Source organism: Lepidochelys olivacea (genome assembly GCF_965140295.1).
Source record: "Lepidochelys olivacea isolate rLepOli2 genome assembly, chromosome: 9".
Taxonomy (NCBI): Eukaryota; Metazoa; Chordata; order Testudines; family Cheloniidae; genus Lepidochelys; species Lepidochelys olivacea.
This window is the reverse complement of record NC_140419.1, coordinates 34310987-34336639: the sequence shown is the minus strand read 5'-3', so window position 1 is coordinate 34336639 and position 25653 is coordinate 34310987. Positions and strand designations below refer to the sequence as shown.

Sequence of the window (25653 nt, the reverse complement as noted above, 5' to 3'; positions counted from 1 at the left end):
CCTTATGTGTTCATTCTTACTGATGGCAAAGTCACAATACATTGAATGATAATTGGGGATTGTTTAAGAGTGCTTTACTAGATGCCCAAAAAGCCATACTTGAGGAAGGAGTCTGTATTGATAAAAACACCAGGCTGGTTTAGAGGGGAAGCGAAGGCAGCCATTACATATATAATTTATTATATATATAAAATATATATGTTACATATATAACAAATGGAATATATAACACCCAGTGTAGACACAGCTAGGTGGATGTAAGAAAGCTTCTGTCCACCTAGCTACTGTCACTCAGGTGGAGTTCCTACAGTGATGAAAAACCCCTTCCATCACAGTGGTATGTGTCTACTCTATGGGGTTACAGTACCATAGCTATGCCACTGTAGCACCCATAGTGCAGACATGGCTTCAGTTCTATGTCTGCAAAATTAGCACCTGTGCAATCAAATGCTTGTGTTTAAATGGTGTTTGAAAGTGACAAAGGAATAGCTGGAAGATGGCCCAATTTACACTCATAAATGTGGGGTTTGACCTTTTCAACAGGACAATAAATTAATTTCTTTGTTAGCAGCAAGACTTTCTGTTGCACATTATTAGCAAAATCTGACTTTTCCTAATGAAGTATGGTATAGTAACATATGGACTCCCCTGGTAATGAAAAAGCTGTCACACCAAGTATGTACACAAAAGGAGAGCCAAAAAGAGGATAGGTACTTATAAAATTGGTTACCCTTTTTAGCATTCTCAGAGGAGGAGGGCTCTCTAGCAGCCAAGTCAGAATCTTTAGCCAGGTTCTTTGAATATTAATCTGTTTCTGAATAAGTAATATATGATGTCATACGTTAAGGCAAAGTTGCAATAAAATGTTAATAAAGTTTTTTTTAAACGTGGATTTTGTGCATGTAAATTATTCATAAAAAGACAATTATGGAACTTCATTTTGAAATTGTAAATCCCAAGAGACCTTCTGAAGCAAAATGTGATTTACAGTCATTGATGGTCTTGCATAGGTTGATATGGGCTGTGTCATATGAAGCCTTCTGTTATTCACCTTTATCCTCGAAAAGCCTATCTGGAATTCTTTCAGAATTATTGACAAAGTACTGAAGATTACAATAACATTCTTAAATCTTGTAGCACCTGCACCTTTGCAGTAATTCTGGGCCAGATTTTCCAAAGTGCTTAGCTCCCAGAATTGAGGCCAGATTTTCAGAAGAACTCAACTCCTTTTCATTCACTTAAATTAATTGGTCACATTGATGTAAAAAAGTTAACAGATTTTCATAACTGCTGCTGGTGGGGACCTTTGAAAATCTGCCTGCTTCATTTTAGCTGCCTACCTGGGAGCTGTTAACAGAAACCTTTCCAGGAATTAAGACCCCAATTCAGTAAGTTACTTAATCATGTGTTTAATTTTAATCATATGTTTGTATCCCATTGACTTCAATGGGACCTAAGCACATGCTTAAGTGTTCAGCTGAATATGGAAGGATTTAAGCACATATTTAAAATTAAACCGGTAATTCTAAATTATTAAAACAGACATGTGGGCCTGATTCAGATTTCACTTACCCTTGCAAACTAAAATAACTCCACTGCATGGTAGCAACAGGGTTTGGAGAGGACTGACCAATGTCCACATGGCAGAATAGCCAGCTTACCTGAATGATATATAAAAGTGATCTTAGCTGGGCACAAGCCATGGATTAGTGACTTGCACGATTGGGACCTCTAATCCATTTAGAAGGGGAAATAGGTTTGGGATTGGCTTCAAGCATTGGGGTGCAGAAGACTAGCCGCAGTGGCTTGCTTCTGTACCCACTGAAGTCAATGGAAGTATTGCTGCTGAGTTCAACAAGAGGAGGATCAGGCCCCTTGTCCTTAAGACCAAGTGACATTTAGGTCCAATCCTGCAACACTCATACAAATAGCAACGTTGCTGTCTTTCTTTGGGTTTGTGCATTTTGTGTGTTGATACCATCTCTTACTGGTAAAACAAATGTTATGTAAGTCCTCATATGAATCATTGTTTTAGCAGCTCTCCCACCACCATGTTTTCTTCTTCCAACTGTTCAGAAGAAGTCTTACAGGTGAATGGAATCTATTCCATTTAAACTGAAGGATTTCATTCCAGAGCCAAGTGGGATCAAGATCCTACTCCTCTTGATGATTCTCTTTACTCTGCTAAAATACAAACACTACAGAAGCTAATTTCTGAAGTCATTTCAGCTGACAAGCAGATTAAGCAAAGACTGGCACATCCTTTTATCTTCTGGCAAGTAATGGTTGGAGGGATGGGACTTTATTACTTTCCAGCATGGACTCCTGTCCTCAACATTTGCAGTGATTTCTTAGTTGCTTAATCTCATACATATGGTAACCCTTTCACAATTTGTTCAGCTAATTTGATTAGGCCAGGAGAGACAGACAGACTGTGGCCATGGTGATCTCAACTCAAAACACGCTGGCATTAAGCAATAAATCTGATTTTTTAAAAGCAAACAGAGGCTACAATGGAAAGGAATTCTGTGGAGCCTGGATTTATGTGTCCTGACTCTGGTTTATGTTGACAACATTATTACTCTGCCTTAAATACAGAGCAATTTGAAAATATTTACATTGATTTTTTTTGTTTATTTTCCTGCAAATCCAATCACAGCTGCTTCTACAAGTGATGAGATGCTGATTACACCAGTGTCTTACTTTCCCTGAGCAGCAGGATAATTTTAATTCTAGTACTTCTTTCCAGTACTCAGCAGGTTAACCCAACTGCACCTCTGCTTTCTGATGATGGGAGGTTATATTCTTGATTTTATATGTTTCTAGGACTATCTTTAAAGAAAGAAATTTTCATTAAAACAGCTCTCTCAACTTTGCTGTTTCCCAGGGTTTTGCAGAACCTATGCTGTTAGCTGCCTTTGTTCCTCAGGCAAACAATTCAGTAATAGGGTCTAGAGTTAAGAGAGAAGTTTCCATTTGGCAATACTGACATATCAGAGTGAAAATGAGCATTTTATTTTATTTTCTATTAGTTAATTTTATGCAGATGGGGACTGATCTTGGTATAAACTGGCACAACTCCACTCATTTCAGTGTAGTTACAAACGTACAACAGCTGAGCATCTGATCCATCAGTTCTAAATCCAGCAGATTCTCTTTGGGAAATTTTTGTTTTCTTTATAATTGTTTGGGGTTTTTTTTTGTTTTTTTGGTATTTTTTTGCTACAGTGATCTTGACAGTAAATTTTAGTTGCAACACAGGAGTTTCTGATTTTCTCTTTTTTTTAAAGCAAAACAGCCCATTCTTCCAACTAGAACCACAATTTTTAATATCGTTATTTATTATTGGTTTAGTACCAAGAGCATGCTTGATTATGTACAATATGCAAAAACAGAGAATTCTTTCGCCAAAGACCATTTCATCTCATTCTGAAATGACTGTCCTGTATGCTGTAGTCTGACACTACGAAATGTAGAAGAAGAAATCTCTCAAAGCAGTTACAGTGGATGAAGGTGGAAGGACTAGGTCATGGGTTATAAAAAAAAAAATCACACACGATTACCTTTCAAAATGGCAAGGTACAATTTTCTTGTAATTATAGAATCATCCACCAGCTCTGCTGTAGTTAAGGAACAGCCAGTGTTTCAAGTCCATTTTTAGTGCTCTATAATTACTCATCTATAATATGTAAATCTGAACTGATCAAAGTTTCAGGAGACTTTTCCCCAGTGTGACTAATTTTGTTTGTAAGTAATAGTGAGAGAGAAAGATCTCCTAGAGATTGTATGGCTCTAGAATGCCATTTTAGGCTCTTCTAGCTTCCCAAACTGCTTCACATGTACAACGTAGTTGTCGTATAGTTGTAAAGGCTACTTGTTCACAAATTTAAAACTACCCCTTCCCGATTTTTTTGGTAATAAAGAGTAAAAAAAAAACCACAAAAAGATTGGTTTGTTTAGAAAAGCAAGTTACGCACTCATGGCTTTCACTTAACAAGTCAAACAAGCTCAGCACCCAAGAGCTCCCAGGTAGGTAGCTAAAATGAAGCAGGCAGGTTTTCAAAGGTCCCCACCAGCAGCGATTATGAAAATCTGTTAACTTTTTTCCATCAATGTCATTTTAGATGAATTTGGTACTTCTCAAAACAAAAATAGATATTCAGAATACTTCACATTTTTAAAGAAAAAGCCAAGATGGAACACCAATTCAGCCATATAAAAACAGCCTTGTTAAAACAGTCAGCTGTTTAAATGGTCAAATTAAACAAAGTTAAAATTAGATTCAGCTGATCCTCTCTCCCCATTTCAGAGCTCCCATGGGTAATTTAATGAAACTAAGGAAGGGGCCAAGTTAGCTGTAATTATGTCTTATTTAGGTTATTTGAATGTCTAAACTTTTAGTACTACCACAGCTAATTGAATCATTTTTTTAACGTATGAAATATACATTTATACACAAACCTCTATGGAGATACATACACACAGTTCAAATACCTGTTAAAGGAACTCTCTCCCCAGCAAACCTGCATGCAATCATTCCTATTATTCCTCTATACTGCTGTCTACTAGGTAACATTATAAGGACAGAACTCTGCTTGTGGATAATTGCAAATCTTGCAGGGATTATTTTCCTGTTGTTGGATATAAGGGCCCAGTTCTGTTCCGATCGAAGTCATAGTTGAACTCCCATTAGCTTCAATGGAAGAAGGACCAGACCCTTTGAAAGAAGACACTACATTCAAGAACTAGTAAGCAACAGCTTTATTAATTGACAAGGACATGCACACCATTTTTACTTCAGAGGCTGCAAGCAAGTACATTGAACTAGGAAGGGGAAAATGGTTTGCATAAGAACAAATTTGAATCTGCAACCCAAATTAGAACCGGAAACCAAATATTTTTAATACTGTAGTTATCTTTCACTTTGTGAATTTCTACACTTCTTGGTTCATAATGAGATTGGAAGCAGAAGTGTCAAATATGTCACACACAAAAGCATATTTCACATTCTTTCCAGCACAATTTTGTAGGTTCAAGATGCTCAGCTAAGCAATGAGGCATCTAATTTCTGGGTTCTTAAAAAAATAAAATAAAGTGTGTTTCCATCTATGCACATGTGTGAACACACATCCCACATATATGGAGGTAATAGCGCTTTGATTATTTGCAGGCTTCTGGTAGGGGAGATATTGGATCTGATTTCTGTCCAGTAATCCATTTAACTGGGACTCAGTTTAGCACTTTCAAACAGCTGCTCTTAATTGATTATTTTTAATCAGCCACAGAAGTGTTTGCTACTTTCTCCAATATTTTTTTAAACTCTAAGACTTTCTGTCAATAGCTTTTATATATATCATATGTTGTATACACAATATATGTGTGGCATTTTTTTAAATTTTACATGATTTTGTTCCTCAAGGAATTAAAATGTATTTTACTCCAGGCATCCTATGCTCTTCTATGGCATATGATTCAGAACTAGGTATATTGCTAGGCATAGAATCATTTCTTAGAATTGTGGGAAACTGAAATGTCCATTTGAAAGGCGTCTGATACTCTGGGGTGTGTTTCAGTTTTTGAGTTTCACTTCTGAGTTTGGGAGGCTGGGAAAAAGAGAGATTACCATAAAACCCACAGAAGCTACCAAGTTTCACATGATTTTGAATGAACCCTTGTTTTCCTCCCTAGAATCCATGAAGACAGGTCAGGTTCACTCAAAACTCTCTGAACCTATTGTTGAACTTAGGCCAATTTTGGGTTGGCAACAAAGCTCAAAGTCAGCTGGGATTTGTAGGGTTTGCACAGCCCTAATCACTTCCCATGTCAGCCTAATTTCTTTAGTATTTCCAAATCCCATCCACCCATAAGGAGCTAAAAAGGAAAAATAATAGAAAGGAGCAGAAATGAAGCATGCAACTGCCTTCCTCCAACTTTTGTCTCTGGAAATATCATATAGCTTATCCCAGACTTTTAAGAAAATTGGACCAGAATTACAGTTTCAATAGGATTCTTAGCATAATTGTCATTTTGTCTGTCACCAGAAGCAAACTCTAAATGTTCAGCTTCTTATGACATCATGAACGCTGTTATTCTCATTAGAAAACATTTACTAAGAAGCACATTCTACAACAAGAAAAAAATTACACTGTGTGGGCTTATAACATACCATAAGTATATGTAAATTACACCATTTATCAAACACTCCTTTATACCAGTCAGATTAGAACATTCGTTTTACTAAAAAGAAAAGGAGTACTTGTGGCACCTTAGAGACTAACCAATTTATTTGAGCATAAGCTTTCGTGAGCTACAGCTCACTTCATCGGATACATAAAGTGGAAAATACAGTGAGGAGATTTATATACACACAGACCATGAAAAAATACACATTGTAAGGAGAGTGATCACTTAAGATGAGCTATTACCAGCAGGAGAGTGGGGTGGGGGGAGAGAAAACCTTTTGAAGTGATAATCAAGGTGGGCCATTTCCAGCACATTTCCAGGAGTTAACAAGAACGTCTGAGGAACAGTGGTGGGGGGGAGGTGCGGTGGGAAGGGGGGAGGAATAAACAAGGGGAAATAGTTTTACTTAGTATAATGACTCAACCACTTCCAGTCTCTATTCAAGCCTAAGTTAATTGTATCCAATTTGCAAATTAATTCCAATTCAGCAGTCTCTCGTTGGAGTCTGTTTTCGAAGTTTTTTGTTGAAGAATAGTCACTCTGAGATCAGAAATCAAGTGACCAGAGAGATTGAAGTGTTCTCCGACTGGTTTATGAATGTTATAATTCTTGACATCTGATTTGTGTCCATTTATTCTTTTACGTAGAGACTGTCCAGTTTGACCAATGTACATGGCAGAGGGGCATTGCTGGCACATGATGGCATATATCACATTGGTAGATGTGCAGGTGAACGACCCTCTGATAGTGTGCTGATGTGATTAGGTCCTATGATGGTGTCCCCTGAATAGATATGTAGACACAGTTGGCAACGGGCTTTGTTGCAAGGATAGGTTCCTGGGTTAGTGGTTCTGTTGTGTGGTGTGTGGTTGCTGGTGAGTATTTGCTTCAGGTTGGGGGGCTGTCTGTAGGCAAGGACTGGCCTGTCTCCCAAGATTTGTGAGAGTGATGGGTCGTCCTTCAGGGTAGGTAGTAGATCCTTGATAATGCATTGGAGAGGTTTTCGTTGAGGGCTGAAGGTGATGGCTAGTGGCGTTCTGTTATTTTCTTTGTTGGGCCTGTCCTGTAGTAGGTGAGTTCTGCGTACTCTTCTGGCTCTGTCAATCTGTTTCTTCACTTCCGCAGGTGAGTATTGTAGTTGTAAGAATGCTTGATAGAGATCTTGTAGGTGTTTGTCTCTGTCTGAGAGGTTGGAGCAAATGCAGTTGTATCATAGAGCTTGGCTGTAGACAATGGATTGTATGGTGTGGTCTGGGTGAAAGCTGGAGGCATGTAGGTAGGAATAGCGGTCAGCAGGTTTCCGGTATAGGGTGGTGTTTATGTGACCATCGCTTATTAGCACTGTAGTGTCCAGGAAGTGGATCTCTTGTGTGGACTGGACCAGGCTGAGGTTGATGGTGGGATGGAAATTGTTGAAATCAGGGTGGAATTCCTCAAGGGCTTCTTTTCCATGGGTCCAGATGATGAAGATGTCATCAATATAGCGCAAGTAGAGTAGGGGCATTAGGGGATGAGAGCTGAGGAAGCGTTGTTTTAAGTCAGCCATAAAAATGTTGGCATACTGTGGGACCATGCAGGTACCCATAGCAGTGTCGCTGATTTGAAGGTATACATTGTCCCCAAATGTGAAATAGTTATGGGTGAGGACAAAGTCACAAAGTTTGGCCACCAGGTTTGCCGTGACATTATCAGGGATAGTGTTCCTGACGGCTTGTAGTCCATCTTTGTGTGGAATGTTGGTGTAGAGGGCTTCTACATCCATAGTGGCCAGGATGGTGTTTTCAGGAAGGTCACCAATGGATTGAAGTTTCCTCAGGAAGTCAGTGGTGTCTCGAAGATAGCTGGGAGTGCTGGGAGTGTATGGCCTGAGGAGGGAGTCTACATAGCCAGACAATCCTGCTGTCAGGGTGCCAATGCCTGAGATGATGGGGCGCCGAGGATTTCCAGGTTTATGGATCTTGGGTAGCAGATAGAATACCCCAGGTTGGGGTTTCAGGGGTGTGTCTGTGTGGATTTGTTCTTGTGCTTTTTCAGGGAGTTTCTTGAGCAAATGCTGTAGTTTCTTTTGGTAACCCTCAGTGGGATCAGAGGGTAACGGCTCGTAGAAAGTGGTGTTGGAGAGCTGCCGAGCAGCCTCTTGTTCATATTCCGACCTATTCATGATGACAACAGCACCTCCTTTGTCAGCCTTTTTGATTATGATGTCAGAGTTGTTTCTGAGGCTGTGGATGGCATTGTGTTCTGCATGGCTGAGGTTATGGGGCAAGTGATGCTGCTTTTCCACAATTTCAGCCTGTGCACGTCGGCAGAAGCACTCTATGTAGAAGTCCAGTCTGTTGTTTCGACCTTCAGGAGGAGTCCACCTAGAATCCTTCCTTTTGTAGTGTTGGTAGGAAGGTCTCTGTGGATTAGTGTTATTCAGAAGTGTGTTGGAAATATTCCTTGAGTCGGAGACGTTGAAAATAGGACTCTAGGTCACCACAGAACTGTATCATGTTCGTGGAGGTGGAGGGGCAGAAGGAGAGGCCCCGAGATAGGACAGATTCTTCTGCTGGGTTAAGAATATAGTTGGATAGATTAACAATATTGCTCGGTGGGTTAAGGGATCCATTGCTGTGGCTCTTTGTGGCATGTAGTAGTTTAGATAATTTAGTGTCCTTTTTCTTTTGTAGAGAAGCAAAGTGTGTGTTGTAAATGGCTTGTCTAGTTTTAGTAAATTCCAGCCATGAGGAAGTTTGTGTCGAAGGTTGTTTTTTTATGAGAGTATCCAGTTTTGAGAGCTCATTCTTAATCTTTCCCTGTTTGCTGATCAGGTGATCAACTACAGTATCCTCTAGTTGGTCCTTGGAAAGCCATCATGATCACAAAGGCTGTGATCCTACAACCCCTTACATTTATGCAGGTAGCTGTTATTTCTACAGGACAAGTAATTTCAGTAGTCTTTTTAAGAGTCCTTAGTACAACTTCAGTAGTCCTTTTCTTTAATAGGACTACTTACATGACAAGTACTATTTGTGTGACTAAATGTATGCCTATCTTTTTGTAGCCATAGGCTAAATCAGTGTTTAGAATCCTAACAGACCTTTGCATAGTCACCTTCCATAGAGAATATAGGAACAAAAAGTCACTCTGACCCAACATGTCTTTCCTTTTTGGTTTATTTATATGAAATTCGATATTATGTCTTGAGAAAGAAATCGTCTGCTGATTCATTTGAAGTCATTTGTACTCTTTGATTTTCCTTGGTGATTAATTGATAACACAAAAAATTGATAATGACTACACTCATAGAACATCCAAACAGACCAAAGCACTGTATAAAGTGTGTGTGTGTGTATGCTGAGTGTGGAGAGCAAGAGATCACTTCACCTGCCACTGAAAAGCTGTTACCCTTGGGTAAAAGGCATTGGCAGTTTAATAATACAAAGGGGCACTACTCAATAGTTCAAGACTAAGTGAAGAATACTTTTATCCAGTTGCAACTACAGGGGAGATTTAGGTAGGCAGAACGTAATTATCCTTAACAGCTTTTATTATCAGGTACAAGAAATAATCCTGTTTGTGTTCCCTAAAAACCTTAAGGTAGGTTTTGTTGTTTATACTTTTGTTGGAACTATTTTCATTATACTGTATATGAGTCATGATCTGGTATTTAGATGGTGGAATGTTTCAACTGGAATTGTCTAAATCAAGTTTTATTGATGGATAATGAAAAACATAGACAAGGCTTGAGTGATAAACAACTACATGAATTCTCTTTCTCTAATTGTCTAAGTATACATCAAAGCAAGTGCTTTAGGAAAGGGAATTGTGTAGAGTTGCATGGAATGTTTGCATCCACCCTAATGCCCAGTCTTGGGTTCAAGCTGTGTGGTGTTCAAATCTCAGTCCATTCTTGTGACAGTTACGTAACCATGAGCTAAGATAGTTATACAACTGAGAATCCAGCAAACTCCACACAGACATGCATCTAACTTAAGATAAGAAGATGACTATGCTGTGGGTTGCTAGACTGAAGGAAAGCTGGGAGAATATTCCTGTGGAGGTTTGAATTTGTCTAGCTTAAATTTGCAAGTGAACCAGCTAAGAGATGGTTTGATTCCAACCATCACAAATAAAACTGCAGGGTTCAGAACATTAACCTCCTCTACAAACAAGCTTTGCAAAGTCCTAGAAATGTGTGCCTTTATTTACACTCTGTGCTAAGTCCTGCATGTTCTATAAGAGGATAGCATTTTTCATCATAATGAATCAAACTTTCTCATTTCCACAGTGGAGTGAAATCCTGTTAGGTGGGCAGTGCACAAAACACTGTATGAGAAGCACTCCTCTTTGGTCTGAAGATTATTTGTGTAATGACCTTGATACAGGCATGAGACTCTTGGCAAAATACACACACTGCTATGTTTCTTACAGCACTGCTGGGTTATGTTGTTTCCCTCAAGTCCCACCTATTTTCCTGGGTTTTCTTATTCCCCATCCACCAAGTCCCTATTTGCACCTGTTGAGGTTGTACCTGTATAAAAGGAATAACAATTGCTCATCTTGTACCGCGACTTGTAACTCAATTGTTGTCCCTTTATTGTAAGAAGAGACATGGTCAAATGGTGTCATTCCTGGAAAATCTCGAAGCAAGTGCTAATAATTTACTGCGCGAAATCCTATTTAGGTCAGATCATTTCTCCTGATCCACACAAAGGAGATGTGGGGGGAGGGATCACTCAGTGGTTTGACCATTGGCCTGCTAAACCCAAGGTTGTGAGTTCAATCCTTGAGGGGGCCGTTTAGGGATCTGGGGCAAAAATTGGGGATTAGTCCTGCTTTGAGCAGGGGGTTGGACTAGATGACCTCCTGAGGTCCCTTCCAACCCTGATATTCTATGATTCTATGTCCTCTGCACACAGATATCACCCCTCCTGCCTTAAAGTGAGGGGTCAGCTAAGTCCATGGCACTATTGCCCTTTCTTCCCCTAACCTCATGAGAGCTCTCCACAGGAGTGGGATCTGTGCATGGGGAGGGCGACAAGGTGTGGGCAGACCAGTACTGGGTGGCAGAAGGCTTGGAGCAGGAACAAGGGGTTGTACATCAATTCCTTCTCCCAGCCCTAGCTGTTCTCTCAAAGAACGATAATACAGATTGGGGCTGTATTATCTTTTCTGTAGGGCTCCCATGCAAGCGCTGAGGCTTGGGGACCTGTCCTATAGCTCGTTCTGCAGAGGTCACACCCAGCCCCCATTCCTGACAATGTGGACAAAACTCCATCATGGGATCCTTGTGGAGTTTTCCTCTTTTAACCCACTCCGGTAAGTTTCAGTGCTGGAAGAAATTATCTATATGAGATTTTTCAGCTGTTTATAACTTAGCAAAATTTGGGTGGATTTTCACAGTAACAGAAAAAGGTACATCCCTGACATGAAGGCCACCCTCAGAACTTGCCCCAGAGCATGGTGACAGTAGAACTCAAAGAAAATTCTTAATAGAATACTTTTAATATTGGCAAAATAATGTATTTTCCCCACACCTCCTTCTCAGAAATGACAGAACTGTTTTGCCTAAAATTTTCTTACACAGACACACACCCCATGGAAAATTTCAGTCCAAACAGTTTAAAGTTTGGCAAAGTTATAAGCAACTAAGAACAGAGTCCTGTAATGGGAAGTGTTGGGCAACCTTAATAATAGGTGGAGCTATTTGCTGTGCCTATACCTTATCATACTGGATTCTCTAATCTTTAAATTCTGAGCAGCCATTAAGGAGGAACAATCTGTTGCATTTTTCTTCTAATCAGCTCCTTACCCTTATGTCAAGGTCCCTTCCCCACTCTGAACTCTAGGGTACAGATGTGGGGACCTGCATGAAAAACCCCCTAAGCTTATTTTTACCAGCTTAGGTTAAAACTTCCCGAAGGTACAAACTATTTTCCCTTTTTCCCTGGGACTTTATTCCTGCCATCACCAAGTATCTAACAAATATATAACAGGGAAAGAGCCCGCTTAGAAACGTCTTTCCCCCCCAAAAATCCTCCCAAACCCTACACCCCTTCCCTGGGGAAGGCTTGATAAAAATCCTCACCAATTTGCATAGGTGAACACAGACCCAAACCCTTGGATCTTAAGAACCATGAAAAAGCAATCAGGTTCTTAAAAGAAGAATTTTAATTGAAGGAAAAGTAAAAGGATCACCTCTGTAAAATCAGGATGGTAAATATTTTACAGGGTAATCAGATTCAAAACATAGAGAATCCCTCTAGGCAAAACCTTACGTTACAAAAAGACACAAAAACAGGAATATACATTCCATTCAGCACAACTTATTTTATCAGCCATTGAAACAAAACAGAATCTAACGCATATCTAACTAGATTGCTTATTAACTCTTTACAGGAGTTCTGACCTGCATTCCTGCTCTGGTCCCAGAAAAAGCAACACACAGACAGAGAGAGCCGTTGTTTCTCCCCCCCTCCAGCTTTGAAAGTATCTTGTCTCCTCATTGGTCATTTTGGTCAGGTGCCAGCAAGGTTATCCTAGCTTCTTAACCCTTTACAGGTGAAAGGGTTTTTCCTCTAGCCCAGATGGATTTAAAGGTGTTTACCCTTCCCTTTATATTTATGACACCTTATCACTCCGTTTATTTTTAGAGTACAGGATAAACAGAGGGCAAAATCCTTTCCATACTAGCAAGAGCCATACGTGAGTGTGGGAACCAGAACAGCACTGTTGGCTAGGTGTATGGCCCAAGAGGCTTCCTACTGGCTCACAGCCAACAACAGGATGAGACACAGTGCCAGGAGCACCTTACTGCTACCTTGAAAGAGAGCAGCTTGCTCTGCAGGTTGTGATGTGTGCCATCAAATGCAGTCTTTGTGTGCTAGCAGTCACAGAATCACAGAAGATTAGGGTTGGAAGAGATCTCAGAAGGTCATCTAGTCCAACCCCCTGCTCAAAGCAGGACCAATCCCCAACTACATTATCCCAGCCAGGGCTTTGTCAAGCTGGGCCTTAAAAACCTCTAAGGATGGAGATTCCACCACCTCCCTAGGTAACCCATTCCAGTCCTTCAGCACCCACCTAGTGAAATACTGTTTCCTAATATCCAACCTAGACCTCCCAAAATGCAACTTGAGACCATTGCTTCTTGTTCTGTCATCTGCAACCACTGAGAACCGCCAAGCTCCATCCTCTTTGGAACCCCCCTTCAGGTAGTTGAAGGCTGCTATCAAATCCCCCTTCACTCTTCTGTTCTGCAGACTAAACAAGCCCAGTTCCCTCAGCCTCTCCTCATAAGTCATGTGTTCCAGTCCCCTAATCATTTTCGTTGCCCTCTGCTGGACTCTCTCCAATTTGTCCACATCCTTTCTGTAGTGGGGGGACCAAAACTGGATGCAGTACTCCAGATGTGGCCTCACCAATGCCGAATAGAGGGGAATAATCACTTCCCTCAATCTGTTGGCAATGCACCTACTAATGCAGCCCAATATTCCATTAGCCTTCTTGGCAACAAGAGCACACTGTTGACTCATATCCAGCTTCTCATCCACTGTAACCCCAGGTCCTTTTCTGCAGAACTGCTGCTTAGCCAGTCGGTCTCCAGCCTGCAGCGGTGCATGGGATTCTTTCATCCTATGTGCAGGATGCTGCACTTGTCGTTGTTGAACCTCACTAGATTTCTTTTGGCCCAATGCTCCAATTTTTCTAGGTCATTCTGGACCCTATCCCTACCTTCCAGTGTATCTACCTGTCCCCCCAGCTTAGTGTCATCTGCAAACTTACTGAGGGTGCAATCCACCCCATCCTCCAGATCATTAATAAAGATGTTGAACAAAACTGGCCCCAGGACCGACCCCTGGGATACTCCGCTTAATACAGGCTGCCAACTAGACATTGAGTCGTTGATCTCTACCCGTTGAGCCCAACAACCTAGCCAGCTTTCTGTCCACCTTATAGTCCATTCATCCAATCCATACTTTTCTAATTTGCTGGCAAGAATACTGTGGGAGACCGTATCAAAAGCTTTGCTAAAGTCAAGATATATCACGTCCTGTACTATCCCCATATCACAGAGCCAGTTATCTCATCATAGAAGGCAATCAGGTTGGTTAGGCATGACTTGCCCTTGGTGAATCCATGTTGACTGATCCTGATCACCTTCCTCTCCTCCAAGTGCTTCAAAATGGTTTTCTTGAGGATCTGCTCAACGATTTTTCCATGGGGTCATGCTTGCATGGTTGTGCCACTCTGCTCCTGGCTTGTTTGGTGGGCGGGGAGTGGAAAGTTCTCTTCAGCAAATGCATGCCTCACAGGTCAGGATTTGATTCCACACTTGTATTTTAATATTAAATGATATATCAGACTCATCTGACCTAATGCAAATTAGAGCTGAACCTGGATTCTTTTGATACATTTGAAATTTGCTGCAGTGGGGCCTATCCATACGGAGGGTTCCCATGTAACCTGTGGGGCTCAGGGACCAGCCCATTCTTCATGGGAAACCCCTTGCCCCCATTCCCTGGGGGAATCCTTAGGGAGTTTTCTTCTCTCTCTTAACCCACTGCAGTAGGTTTCATTTCTGGAGGAGGCAATCTACCTACATGAGCTTACTTTGCTGTAGAAAAGTCCACTGGCCTGCATTTACACGTGTCCTATAGAAACAGCTGTAGAGCAGTAAATCCTATTATGGGCTTTTATAAGCCAGAGCAGGGAACTGACAAAAAGATGGCTCTGTTCAACTAATTGGCTTTTTATAGCAAGTATTAACATCTCATCCAGCTAAGATGACCTAGAATGATAAGCTGTCTAACAGTGTTCCACAGAAAATGAAGAGACGTGCCTGCAGGAGAGTGGAGTTCTTTCAGTGGAACAATGTTCCCATCCGCATCTCAGAATGCAATGATTGTACAACTCATGTACATGGATACACTCACATCTTACTACATATTGTGATTGAAATGTACATGCTTCCCGCACAGGGTTTTGCCCAGAAATCTTCCTGCAGAGGTTGTGTATGCAAAATGACCAATAGAAATATCAGTTGTTGACAGCTGAATAGCTGCTGCTTTAACTGTGATAAGTACAGCAAAAGTATTTAGCTGCTATTATGCTCTCTGGGCTGGTTTTAATATAAGATAATAGCTATTGGTACTTTAACCACTGTGTCATCTAGACCCTGCTCTTAGCAAGGTGGGGTGACATAGTCGCTGATCCCACAAAGATTTACGCGTGCTTAATTTTACACATGATGAGTAATCCCATTAAAGTCACAGTGTGTAAAGTTCGTGTGTGCATAAGTCTTTGAAGTATTGGGGCTTTTGTGGTTAAAGAACAGGTGACCTGATTCCCAGTCTCCCACTTTAATATCTGGAGCACACCGCCTACCCAAGTTGCTGCCCTCAAATTAAAACGTTGATTTATTGGGTCAGCTGGGCCAAAAATAAAATGAAAACACCAATGTAAACTAAAGAATTACCTTCTTTATGTATGGATATGTCCTCTGTCCTTAGGAAAAGAGGAGAAGTAAGGGTTAATGAAAAAAGGCTGTTTCTTAAAAGCAGTAGGTGTTTTGTAGCTGTACCATGCTAGTCATTAGAGAGAGAAATTTCCCAGGGGCTTAAATTGGCCTGCTGCGGGGGGGGGATGATTTACTAGTTCAGAGAAAGCAAGAGGTACTGCTGTTAATGTAAACAGAGAGCTTCCAAAGGAATTCTGAGTGCACAGTGAAGTGGTTGCATATTATTTGTATATTGCCAAGAAAGTACTCGGGTTTTACATCCATGGTCTTTGTCCCATTATCGAAAGCAATTCAAAAACCTGACAAAACCACAAGGCAAAGTTGAATGGGAGAAGGTGACAAGCAGTGACCAAGTAAAGCTGAGAATGAATCATGTGAGTCACACAATTTTTTAAAAGAAGTTTCATGCTGCTTTTTTCCTTGGTGGATGAGGTGATTACACTTTACTTAGGTATTTTTAATTTGTCATGCTTTGTATTTTGGACTTCAAACAGTTGATGCCTCCCACTGCAGTAGGTCTCTGTTTAATAAGTATTTTGGAAGAGGGATGCCTTAAAGGTGGCCTGGGTAGAGAGGCACAGTACACAAGATCAGGTAGGGAATTCCAAAGCCATGTTGGGAAAAGGCATTGGGCTAGGTTCACAAAAGGATTTGGTGTTCACCTTCCAGAGTCAGACCCCACTGGGATTCACAAAACCCCTGCTCAGCTGCAATGTCTAGGTGCCGAAGCTCGCTTGGTGCATAAATGTTTGCAATAAAAATTCCATAGGCCCCTGTGTTTCTGCCTCTGAGCATGCATGCTCCGGTGCCCCACATCAGGCATCCGGATTGATGCCAGCCCCAGAATGATGCATGAACCAGGGGAAGGTAGGCATTCATCCTCCTAACTCACCTGCAGGTAAGCGTGCTCAGAACTGAGCGAGTGTGATCTGGTAAGCATGTTCAGAGGTCTCCCGCTGGATCAACCCTCTATAGGTGAGCTTATGCAAAACTGCTGGGGGGGAGGAGGATGCCCTTTATAACTTTTAGCTCAGAGGGTAGGCTGCTCAGGAAGGATTTGGGAGACCCCTCCTTCAAGACATTCCATGCACCCCCCTCCATAAAGGGGAGAAGGGATTTGAACAGGACTGTGTCTTCTCTCAGATGAGGGCCATAACCACTGGGCTCTAGGATATACTAATGTGAGGCTCCCTCAGTTTCTGCTGTTGAATTAAAAAAAAAGAAGGAATCGTTGGATGAGAGAGAGTGCACACAAGCATGAGAATGACTCTGTATCTTGGTGGTTAGAGCACTCACCTGGGAGGTGAGAGACTAAGGAAATGAATTCTTAAAATTATTCATTCACAGTGGAACAGCTTCAAAAGGAGAAACTGAAGGAGTCTTGTGTCAGAATATTCCATAGGCAAGTGGTTAGGGCTCTCACTTGACAGCTAGTAGATACCTGTTCAAATCGCTTCTCCCCCTTTGGCAGAGGGGGGACCTGAATTGGGGTTTGTCCCACATCCAGGGTGAGTACCTAATCCCCTAGGCTAAAAGTTATAACCCACCCCATCTTGCCAAAATGGCACAGGCACCCTGATGCTAAGAGAGAATTTTGCAGGTGAGAATTGCAAACAGAGGGAGGCACCTCTCTCCTGCCTAGACTTAGGTATCTATCTCAAAGAGAGGTAGGGATGAGCACACACCCCTGGGCTTGGCATTTCCTATTGGCTAGTTTAGGTGGGGCATGGCTAGTGAGTCCCATTTTGAAGCAGCTATCTTTCCCTATTCATTGTATAGAGATCTTAGGTACTAAACTCAGGCTTTATGAATCCCAGTGATTTTCTAGGCAAAGTTAGGTGTGGCAATGCTCAGTGTCACCGCACCTGAGTTCCTTTGTGAATCTAGCCCACTGAGATGAGTGAAGGGCATAAATGGAGTGATTCCAGGTATGGTGCTCTGTAATAGCTGGTTTCTGTGCTGCTTGGACAGGGGACTGAAAGGGGGCTAAAGCAGAGAAGAAAGGGAAGCTACTAATTATGCAGGGCTTTGTAGATTAGCAAAGAACAAGGTTAGGCACTCCACCAAACCCATTTTAAGATCAGTAATTACAGAGCTCTGTGTTTGGGGAAAACCTGCTGAAGGATTGATATTTCTATGGTCAGTAGGAAAAAGTTTCCTTCTGTAGGAGAAGCTTGGTTATAGTTGGAATGGGTAATGTGCTCACTGAAGAGAATGAATGGCAGCCGTATTTGACAAGGTGAATACTAGCAGGAAAATATGAACCTACTGGAAAAAAAAAGGGGGATGCATATAGGTCAAAATGAGATTACAGGCAGAGCAACATATTTTTCCTCTAATCTCATTTCCAGAAATGGCTGAACTGTTTTTGCTTGAACTTGCTAAATGGAAAAAAAAAAATCCGCCTGAAGCAGTCGCCTAGCATGGAATATTGCAGCCCAAATGGTTTAAGTGTAACACAGTTATAAGCAACTGAAACTGGGTCTCATAATGGGAAGTATCAGGCAACCTTAACTGCAAGTGGCACTAACAGCTCTGCCTATAGAGTGTGTGTGTGTTTTTACCACCAATCTATTTCTGTTACAAGTTTGCCTGAATATTTCTCAAGTAACCCACCCTGTGAATATACATCATTTCATCCTTTACTTGGCAGCATTGTTCCTTATTGTACTGGAGTGGAAAGGCTAGAAGTCAGCATTTACATACAGCATATGAGATGGGCTTAACACTGCTGGAACATAAATGTTGCAGGGCAGTACTTCATCATGACTTGGTAAGATCTATTTAAATATATGATTCTATTTAGATACGTGCTCGTTAGGAACTGTTTGCTTACTGTCAATAGGGATCTCAAGAGACTATTTCTAAGAGGACTGTTCCTGATTTACATGTTTAGAATCACAAACTTTGGTAACAGTGAATACCGTCATGTTCCATCTTAGATTTCTGTGGAATTAAATTTCTTTGTGTATATTACTGTATGGCAGTTTATTTGGTGAAGGGAAAATTAGATTTGTTTAATGTTCCCATGAACATTAGGGTAAAAATAACCAATATGTGACTGTGTGTGGAGTCTTGTTTTGTTTGTCTTTTATGACAAGCTGTTGTTTTTGGCAAGTTAAGGAAATTGCCTCATGAACTCACTTTGGGGGAACTGCTGATGTCTGTCTGACATCTGCAATGATCAAAAGTATTAGAACTTCTGAAACTGAATGAAACTCTGAATCTTCTAAGGCATGGTCATCAGCTATACCAAGCATGTGTAACTGTATTATTTTCAGTTTTGTTGGAACAGGTCTGCATTAGAATTCTTAGGTGCATAGTTCATTATTGTCCCAAACATTTAAAAAGCCTGATTTCAGCCCACAAAACTCATGAGGCTGTCTTAAAAATCATGAGACTTTTAAAATTTGGAGTTCTCTTTATATTTGCCCTCTGATTTTAGAGTCTTTAGGGTTCACACACTCAAGCTTTCTCCACTACTATGGGGGCTAGAAACTTCTTTTTCTATTTTATTTTATTTTTAAATGATGGCTGAGATTTTCAGATAGACACCTGACTTCAGGAGCTGCAGCTTCAGAAAAATGTCCAATATCATGAGACTTTGTGATTCAAATCATGAGAGTTGATAACACTTTAATGATGCAAGAAAAAGTCTGGAAAATGTTGTATTATCCTTTCCTCATTATTTATTACTAGGAACATTTGGATGGAAACAGGATATTTGTTCCTTAAGAGTTCATCTGCTCATAATATTTCTCCCCAAGTCACAAAAATCTTATTTGCCTCAAACAATTCTGCCACAAACACAGTATTACAAAATGAGATGGGGAAGGAACAGCAGAAATAGAGAAACAAAGATGCTGCTTTCATGTACCGGCTCTCTTTAATAAGAAGAATGAGATGACGAGGCATGCATACACACAGGCAGAATTATTATTAAATAGAATATGGTTTTTCTAGGCTTGAAAATTGGCATCCCTTTAAGACTGTATATTATTCAGTAGCTGTACTTGGTATTTTCTCAGCTACTTAATCTTGGTTTTATGTCATTCCCACCTACGTAGAGACTGTGTAGTGCAAACCTGGGTACTCCTGCTTTTCAGGGGCTTGCAGAGCATTTTCAATCTGTGTGAGTATTTGTCTTCTAGTTTCATGCTGAATTTGAGCATCCTCCAACGTCATGAAAAATCTTATTTGATGCTCAGTGGAAACCATCAAGTTTTATGTCTGTATCATGAACCCAGAAACATCATGTGATTTCAACACATGACCATAAATATTTCTAGTTAATCTTTCTAGGATCCTGGTCTGAGTCTTGAGCTTTCAGCTGAGCCTGATCCTACCTAACTTTTCACCTGGTCTTACGTTTATTGCAAATATTTCTGAGAATTGTAAGGATTAATATCGGTATTCATTGAAGCTAATGGCAAAGGTTTCACTGGCCAGCCTCAGTTCTGAAAAATCAGGCCCTAGAAGTGTCCATATGTGCAAAAGCTGTAACTTTCCTGAAAACCACATGGGGCTGAGAATGGGATAAAACAGCCCTTAGCTGAATGCGAGAAACTGTCATTTGCCTGTTAACTAAGCAATCCTATTTACCTAGGGCCAAATGTGACTCTCCCAAACCCTCTGGATGGGCAAGACATGAAACCAGCATGGGTCTGCCCTGGGAGGGGCAGGATGTGCTGGGGAAACTTGTATCCTGGTGGCAAGTTGCCTGAATGCTTCAAGAGGCTGCCTGGGTTTCTTCTTCTTTGTCTTCCCCAGGGCCCATTTTAAGGTCTGTGTGATCATAGCCAATACATGCACCTGGGAAATTGGTGTCTGTTACCAAGGGCTACTAATGCCTGGGAACTAAGCAAGTTTCAGCTGCAACAATTTAACCTAGTCATTCAACAGACACCTATATAAGGAGGAAAACAGAAGTCTTGGGGATTTAGCCCCTGAGGACTGTCCTAGACGAGGCTGTACAGACTGTTGTTGACAATGAGGCATATGTCTTTGTATTGCTTATCTGCTCACTGGAGCATTTGTATAACTACATATGAAACAGTCTACTTGTTTCCCTTTGTACCATGGTCATACAGAGTGATCAAGATGTGGTCAAGGAAGTCTGTGAAATGTATATGGATTATCAGTCCAAAGCTCCACATGTGTGCCAGGACCATAGCTGTAGATGTCTGAACCTCTATCACTGGTCTGGAAGATTCTTCCTTTCCCACTCCGCCACTACAAGCCATGCTTTCCCCCTAAATTAGGCCTGTTTACTTGTGCTTTGCAGGGGGGACCAGTCTTTAGGATTAGATAGAAATTAGAAGCGAAAAAGGGGTTGGAAACATTTTACTGCTGCAGCTGTGTGCATCATGCATACTCTTTTTAAAAAAAGAAAAAAAATACAGCTTTGTCCCATTATCAGTGAGGTGTCTTTGAAGCATTCTGCCCACATAGTGCTCAAGCCAGCACTCTGACAGTTCACATGCTGAGATGTGCTTCTTAGCAAGTATGGACTGTGAAATGTATTTTCAAAGAGATTTCAATTAAAATGATCATTTCAGGGCCTACTGCTGGTTGGACCCCTCTGGTGCTGAAGACAAAATAATTACTACAACAATTTCCAGATCTGATGCAGGGAACGTATCATATGTTCCTACTTATAGTCTGGACCTGTAAAGAGTAGTACTGTATTGCAATATGATAAAGATAATATTTGCTAAAATAAATGAATATACTGGTTCACTAATGGATAAACCTAATGCTCCCAGCAGTCGTGTTCTGGGCGTTCTACATAAAGCATGTTCCTTTTTCCATACTCTTTCCTCAGAAGTTTCTTAAAGCAGGAACAGGTATTCCCCATCAGCATCCTAAAGCAATGGAGGGAGCTGGTCCTGCTCTCACTGATGTCAATGGGGGTTATTAATCACTTATTTCACTGGAAGCAAAACTGGGCCCTAAAGTAGAATTTATTTATTTATTTATTTAAAAATTAGACTTAAAAAGATGTTTCAAGAATAAAGTACATGTGGGACATAAATATACTATTCTTGGATTAAGTGAAGAGATGTAAAAAATCACACATCTATGTAGACTACTCTTTATCTTTTGCAAGACAATCAGATACCATGGTGATGGGCATGGTGCAAAGCCCCAGACTGGCAGCGGGCAGCAGAAAACGTCTGAAGTTACATAGTAGTTCCCATGATTCTGTTGTGTTATTGCTGCACATGGCTACCTTCCAATACTTCAGTGCATAAAGTTCTAGTACTCTAGATTTTGGTTTTTGCATAGATACCTGGTGCTTCCATCACGGAGGAGATCAACAAAATTCACAGATAGATCTTGTAGCCTTACATCTATGGTTTTGGCTGGCATGCTCAGATTGTGGGATTTGCAATGATCTTCTATATAACATTTCCAAAGGTTTAATGACAGGATTTAGCCATAAATTCTATTCCCATTTACATTGGCTTTACCCAGTGTATCTTTACTGACTTGAAAGGAATTAGCCCAAGGTAGGTGAGAGGAGAATCTAGCCTAATTTTTTTTTTAACTTATACATATCTGGGCATCTCCATAAACTGCATCTGCTCTTGAATTCTAACTTTCACTGAAGAAGACAGATCCAAGCTTCATCATTTAATTAGTGGTGTCACAGAAATGGAGATGCTATTTTTTGTGACCTCTAGAATTTCATATGTACTGGTAAGATTAAGAAATCTTAAAAGGAGAAATACCAATGCTGTTCTTCCATATAGTCAATAGGATTTAAGTATGCTGCTACACAGTATGATATGGTTTATGGGTATGTCTCTGTCTAGTATATCACAGAGTAGAGGTACCCTGGCATATGGAGCACAGTACCTTACTACAATATTTTTGGAGCAAAATCATGCAATACCTCTAATCATAATCAAATTATTTGGACAAAAATTGCTGAGGTAATATAGGAAGTATGAATACCCGTAAAAACCAAGTCTTAAACAACTGCAAGAGGTGATTATAATCTAGGCAGCAGCCTCCTATGGAGAATTCACAGTACAAGGGAAGAAAAATAAATAGCCTTTTCTGTTCATTATCAAGGTAAACAGAGCACATCAACTGGAGATTTAGAAATGTGTCAAGCAGTGGACTGAGAAATTTGGAACAGAATTAGGCTAAAAATGACAGCATTGACCTGTACCTCTTACAGACTGTCATATATGTTCTCTTCTTTAACAACCATGAAGGCACTAATGGCAAAAGCAATTTAAAATTTGGGTAGAGAAGATTATTTGGAGATTTTGTTTTTACAGTGGCTGAATTGTGTAGTGTGGTACACGCCAAAAGTTCCCAATTCTCCATCCCAGTGCCACTTTCATTTGCACTTCCTACCCTGACTGCGACCACTTATTTTGCTTGTTGGCCTTACCTCATTGAGGTCTCCAACCTCTGTATTGGATTACTGCGGTGTGCTCTGCAGTCAGCTACCCGTAGAGAGTACATGTAAACCTCAGCTGGAGCCTGGCTGCTTGGGGAGATTGGCTGTTGAAACCCACATCACACAGGGGCCCCATAGTCTGTAGTGATGCTCCCATGTGAAACTAAAGGCTGTCTTATTATTCTTTAGAAGCTGGATCTGACTCGTATTGAACTCAGTGGGAGTTTTGCCAATGAGCAGCATGGGATCTTGCATATAGCTGATTGAGAGTCAGATGAAGAAAATTTTTTTACAAAAACAAAATAAAACCTTTCTTTTTTACATTTTTTTGGTAAAATGTTGTAGTTTTTCCTCCTTTCTTTTATGTTTGCCCAACCCCCACCCCCCAACCTCCTCCATGGAAAAGGAGGTTCTATTTGAGCCTTGCAACCAGCTGGGATGCAACTACAAATGTTGGTTTTGGGTCAGGTCTGAAAATAACCTGACCCTCTTGGGTTTGGGCCATCTCTGATCACCTTCTCCTGCTGTGGGGTTGGCTCGGTGGCGGCTGCGTGGCCTGCCGTCATTGGCTGCCGCTATCTCATGACGCTGTGTGTTTAATGAGGAGTGAGTGTGCAAATGAGTCATGGCACTTCATAGTGCACACAGCAGAATGAGGAGGTGGCAGCCAGCAGGAGGGCGGCATGTAGCTGCTGCCATGCCAACCCCACAGGCAGGAGGTGGCTGGAGATGGTTCGCAGGCATGGAGGAATGAGAAGCCCCCACCAAGCTGAGACTCAAGGGTGAGGTGGAGACAGCTGAGTTGTGGGGGGGAGGGGAGGGGAGGAGAGGAGTCGAGTGTTAGGTCAGATCTGAAAACAAGTTGACTCAGGTCAGGTTCAGGTCAGCTGTGCTGGGGTCAGGCTTGTGTTCCACTGGGCTTTAAGATTAGCCCTCTAGGTTCTATTACCCATGTATTTGTCATTGGTGCAACTGCTACTGGAATACAGTGTCTGGAGGGGGAAGGGGTTTGAGGGAAGAGCGAAAAACAGAGAAAACAGGGAGGGAAAAACCCCTGAATTTCAAAACAAAACAAATCTTAATTTTATCATGAATGTTTTCAATGACAAAATTACTGAAGTTTCAAATAAAACAAAATTTCACTTTCAAAAGTTTTCACGTAGATGATGATAATCTTTGACCAGCTATATTCTTGTCTATATATGTAACTTGAATTGTACCTATGGGAACAACTACCTCTCCCACCGAGAGCCACAGAGTGTGAAGTCAGCTAGTGACCTCTTCTTAGCAGGGCCTGGTACTGAAATTCTTGGGACTGATCACAGGGCATTCTTGGTGGAGGGTCCTTCACTCTGGAGCTCACTTCCTTCACCAGAACAGTGATAGTGTTTGTGGTATGATGCAAAGCCCATCTGCTTAAGCTCGGGTTTGTCTTGAGGATGGAGAAGGGTTTATTTGCATTTCTTTATGGTTTTGTAGGTGAGCCTACCATTTAACTTTTATATTGTCCTATGTATCTGCACCCAGGGACTCCGTGGTCATGGGTGCATTTTAAAAGTTAAGAATTGATTGTCCTCCTACATGTGGGTCTTGCAGTTGCTTTGAGATAGTTCAAGAGACAAAAGTGGATTGGTAGGACAGTGAGCAGTTCTGTACTCTCTGATTTCACAAAAATGAGATCAGACACTTATAAATACATAACAAAAGGGATATATTCTTTCTTTATCTTTAAAAAAATGTATTGTTTATACTAGTCTGGGCTATATTTATAAAGTATCTTACTATTCATAGCTTTTGATTCTGAGAATATCTACAAACTCTTCTTTTATTTCAAGAGTATCCTTGCTTTGTTTCTTTGAAAATGTCTGTGTTTGGTTTTAAAGTCACCTGTGTGACTTGCCTATCAATTTCCCTTAGAAACTTGGAATGAAATCTGCTCACACTCTAGTGGGTCACAAATGTGTTCGGTGTGTAGGTAAAAGCCTTCCTTTACAGAAGAGCTTTTAGAAATAATGATTAGCTCTGTTAATTACAAGGCTAAAAGCCACGTGGGTGTTTTGTAAATAGTCTTTGCTTATGTGTAACGCTGCATTATAAGGACTGGTTTAAAGTCTGTAGGGCTTTACCATCTTAAGGAACATAGATGAAAATAAATGCATTAAAATGGATGTCAATAAGCAGATTTTAATATGCTACTCTTCTCTGGTACAATGAACTTGAAAATAGCAGTGTAATTAAGTAATAGCAAGAAAACAACTATGGTAGGTTACTCAGCAGCTGATAATACACAGTAGGAAAAATGAAGACATTCATTTAGCAATTAGCTATGGCCCAGCATATCCCGTATCACAGGAATACCTATCTGAGAGTGCCTATGGGAAGGAAATCTCTGCAGATCAGCGTGGAATTTCTCTCAAACCATTGCTAGGAGTTGGGGGCTGGATCTCCATCTCCCAAAATGAGCCATAGTTGTGCCCTTATAATCACAGGTAGGAAGAGCTGTCCACATTGAATCTTATGCCTTTCAACTGCCTCTGGGGGCCCTTGA

The 25653-nt window shown here is 40.9% G+C and overlaps 1 protein-coding gene across 30 annotated transcripts in view; it reads left to right on the top strand.

The window, feature by feature from the left end:
- Positions 1 to 25653, top strand: part of LOC311526795 (uncharacterized protein) — a 316378-nt gene that overhangs the window by 90481 nt on the left and 200244 nt on the right. For 3 of the 30 annotated variants that reach the window (XR_014713142.1, XR_014713159.1, XM_084640205.1), the window contains one exon: positions 18342 to 18461. The exons of 26 other annotated variants lie outside the window; for them this stretch is intronic. Coding sequence is in view for 1 of the 4 variants with exons in the window: in XM_084640205.1 (XP_084496331.1) it covers positions 18342 to 18461 (120 nt within the window). In the remaining 3 variants the exon portion in view is untranslated. Of the gene's footprint in view, positions 1 to 11346; positions 11482 to 18341; positions 18462 to 25653 lie in introns of those variants that run through there. One more of the 30 variants, XR_014713136.1, reaches the window with a different exon arrangement.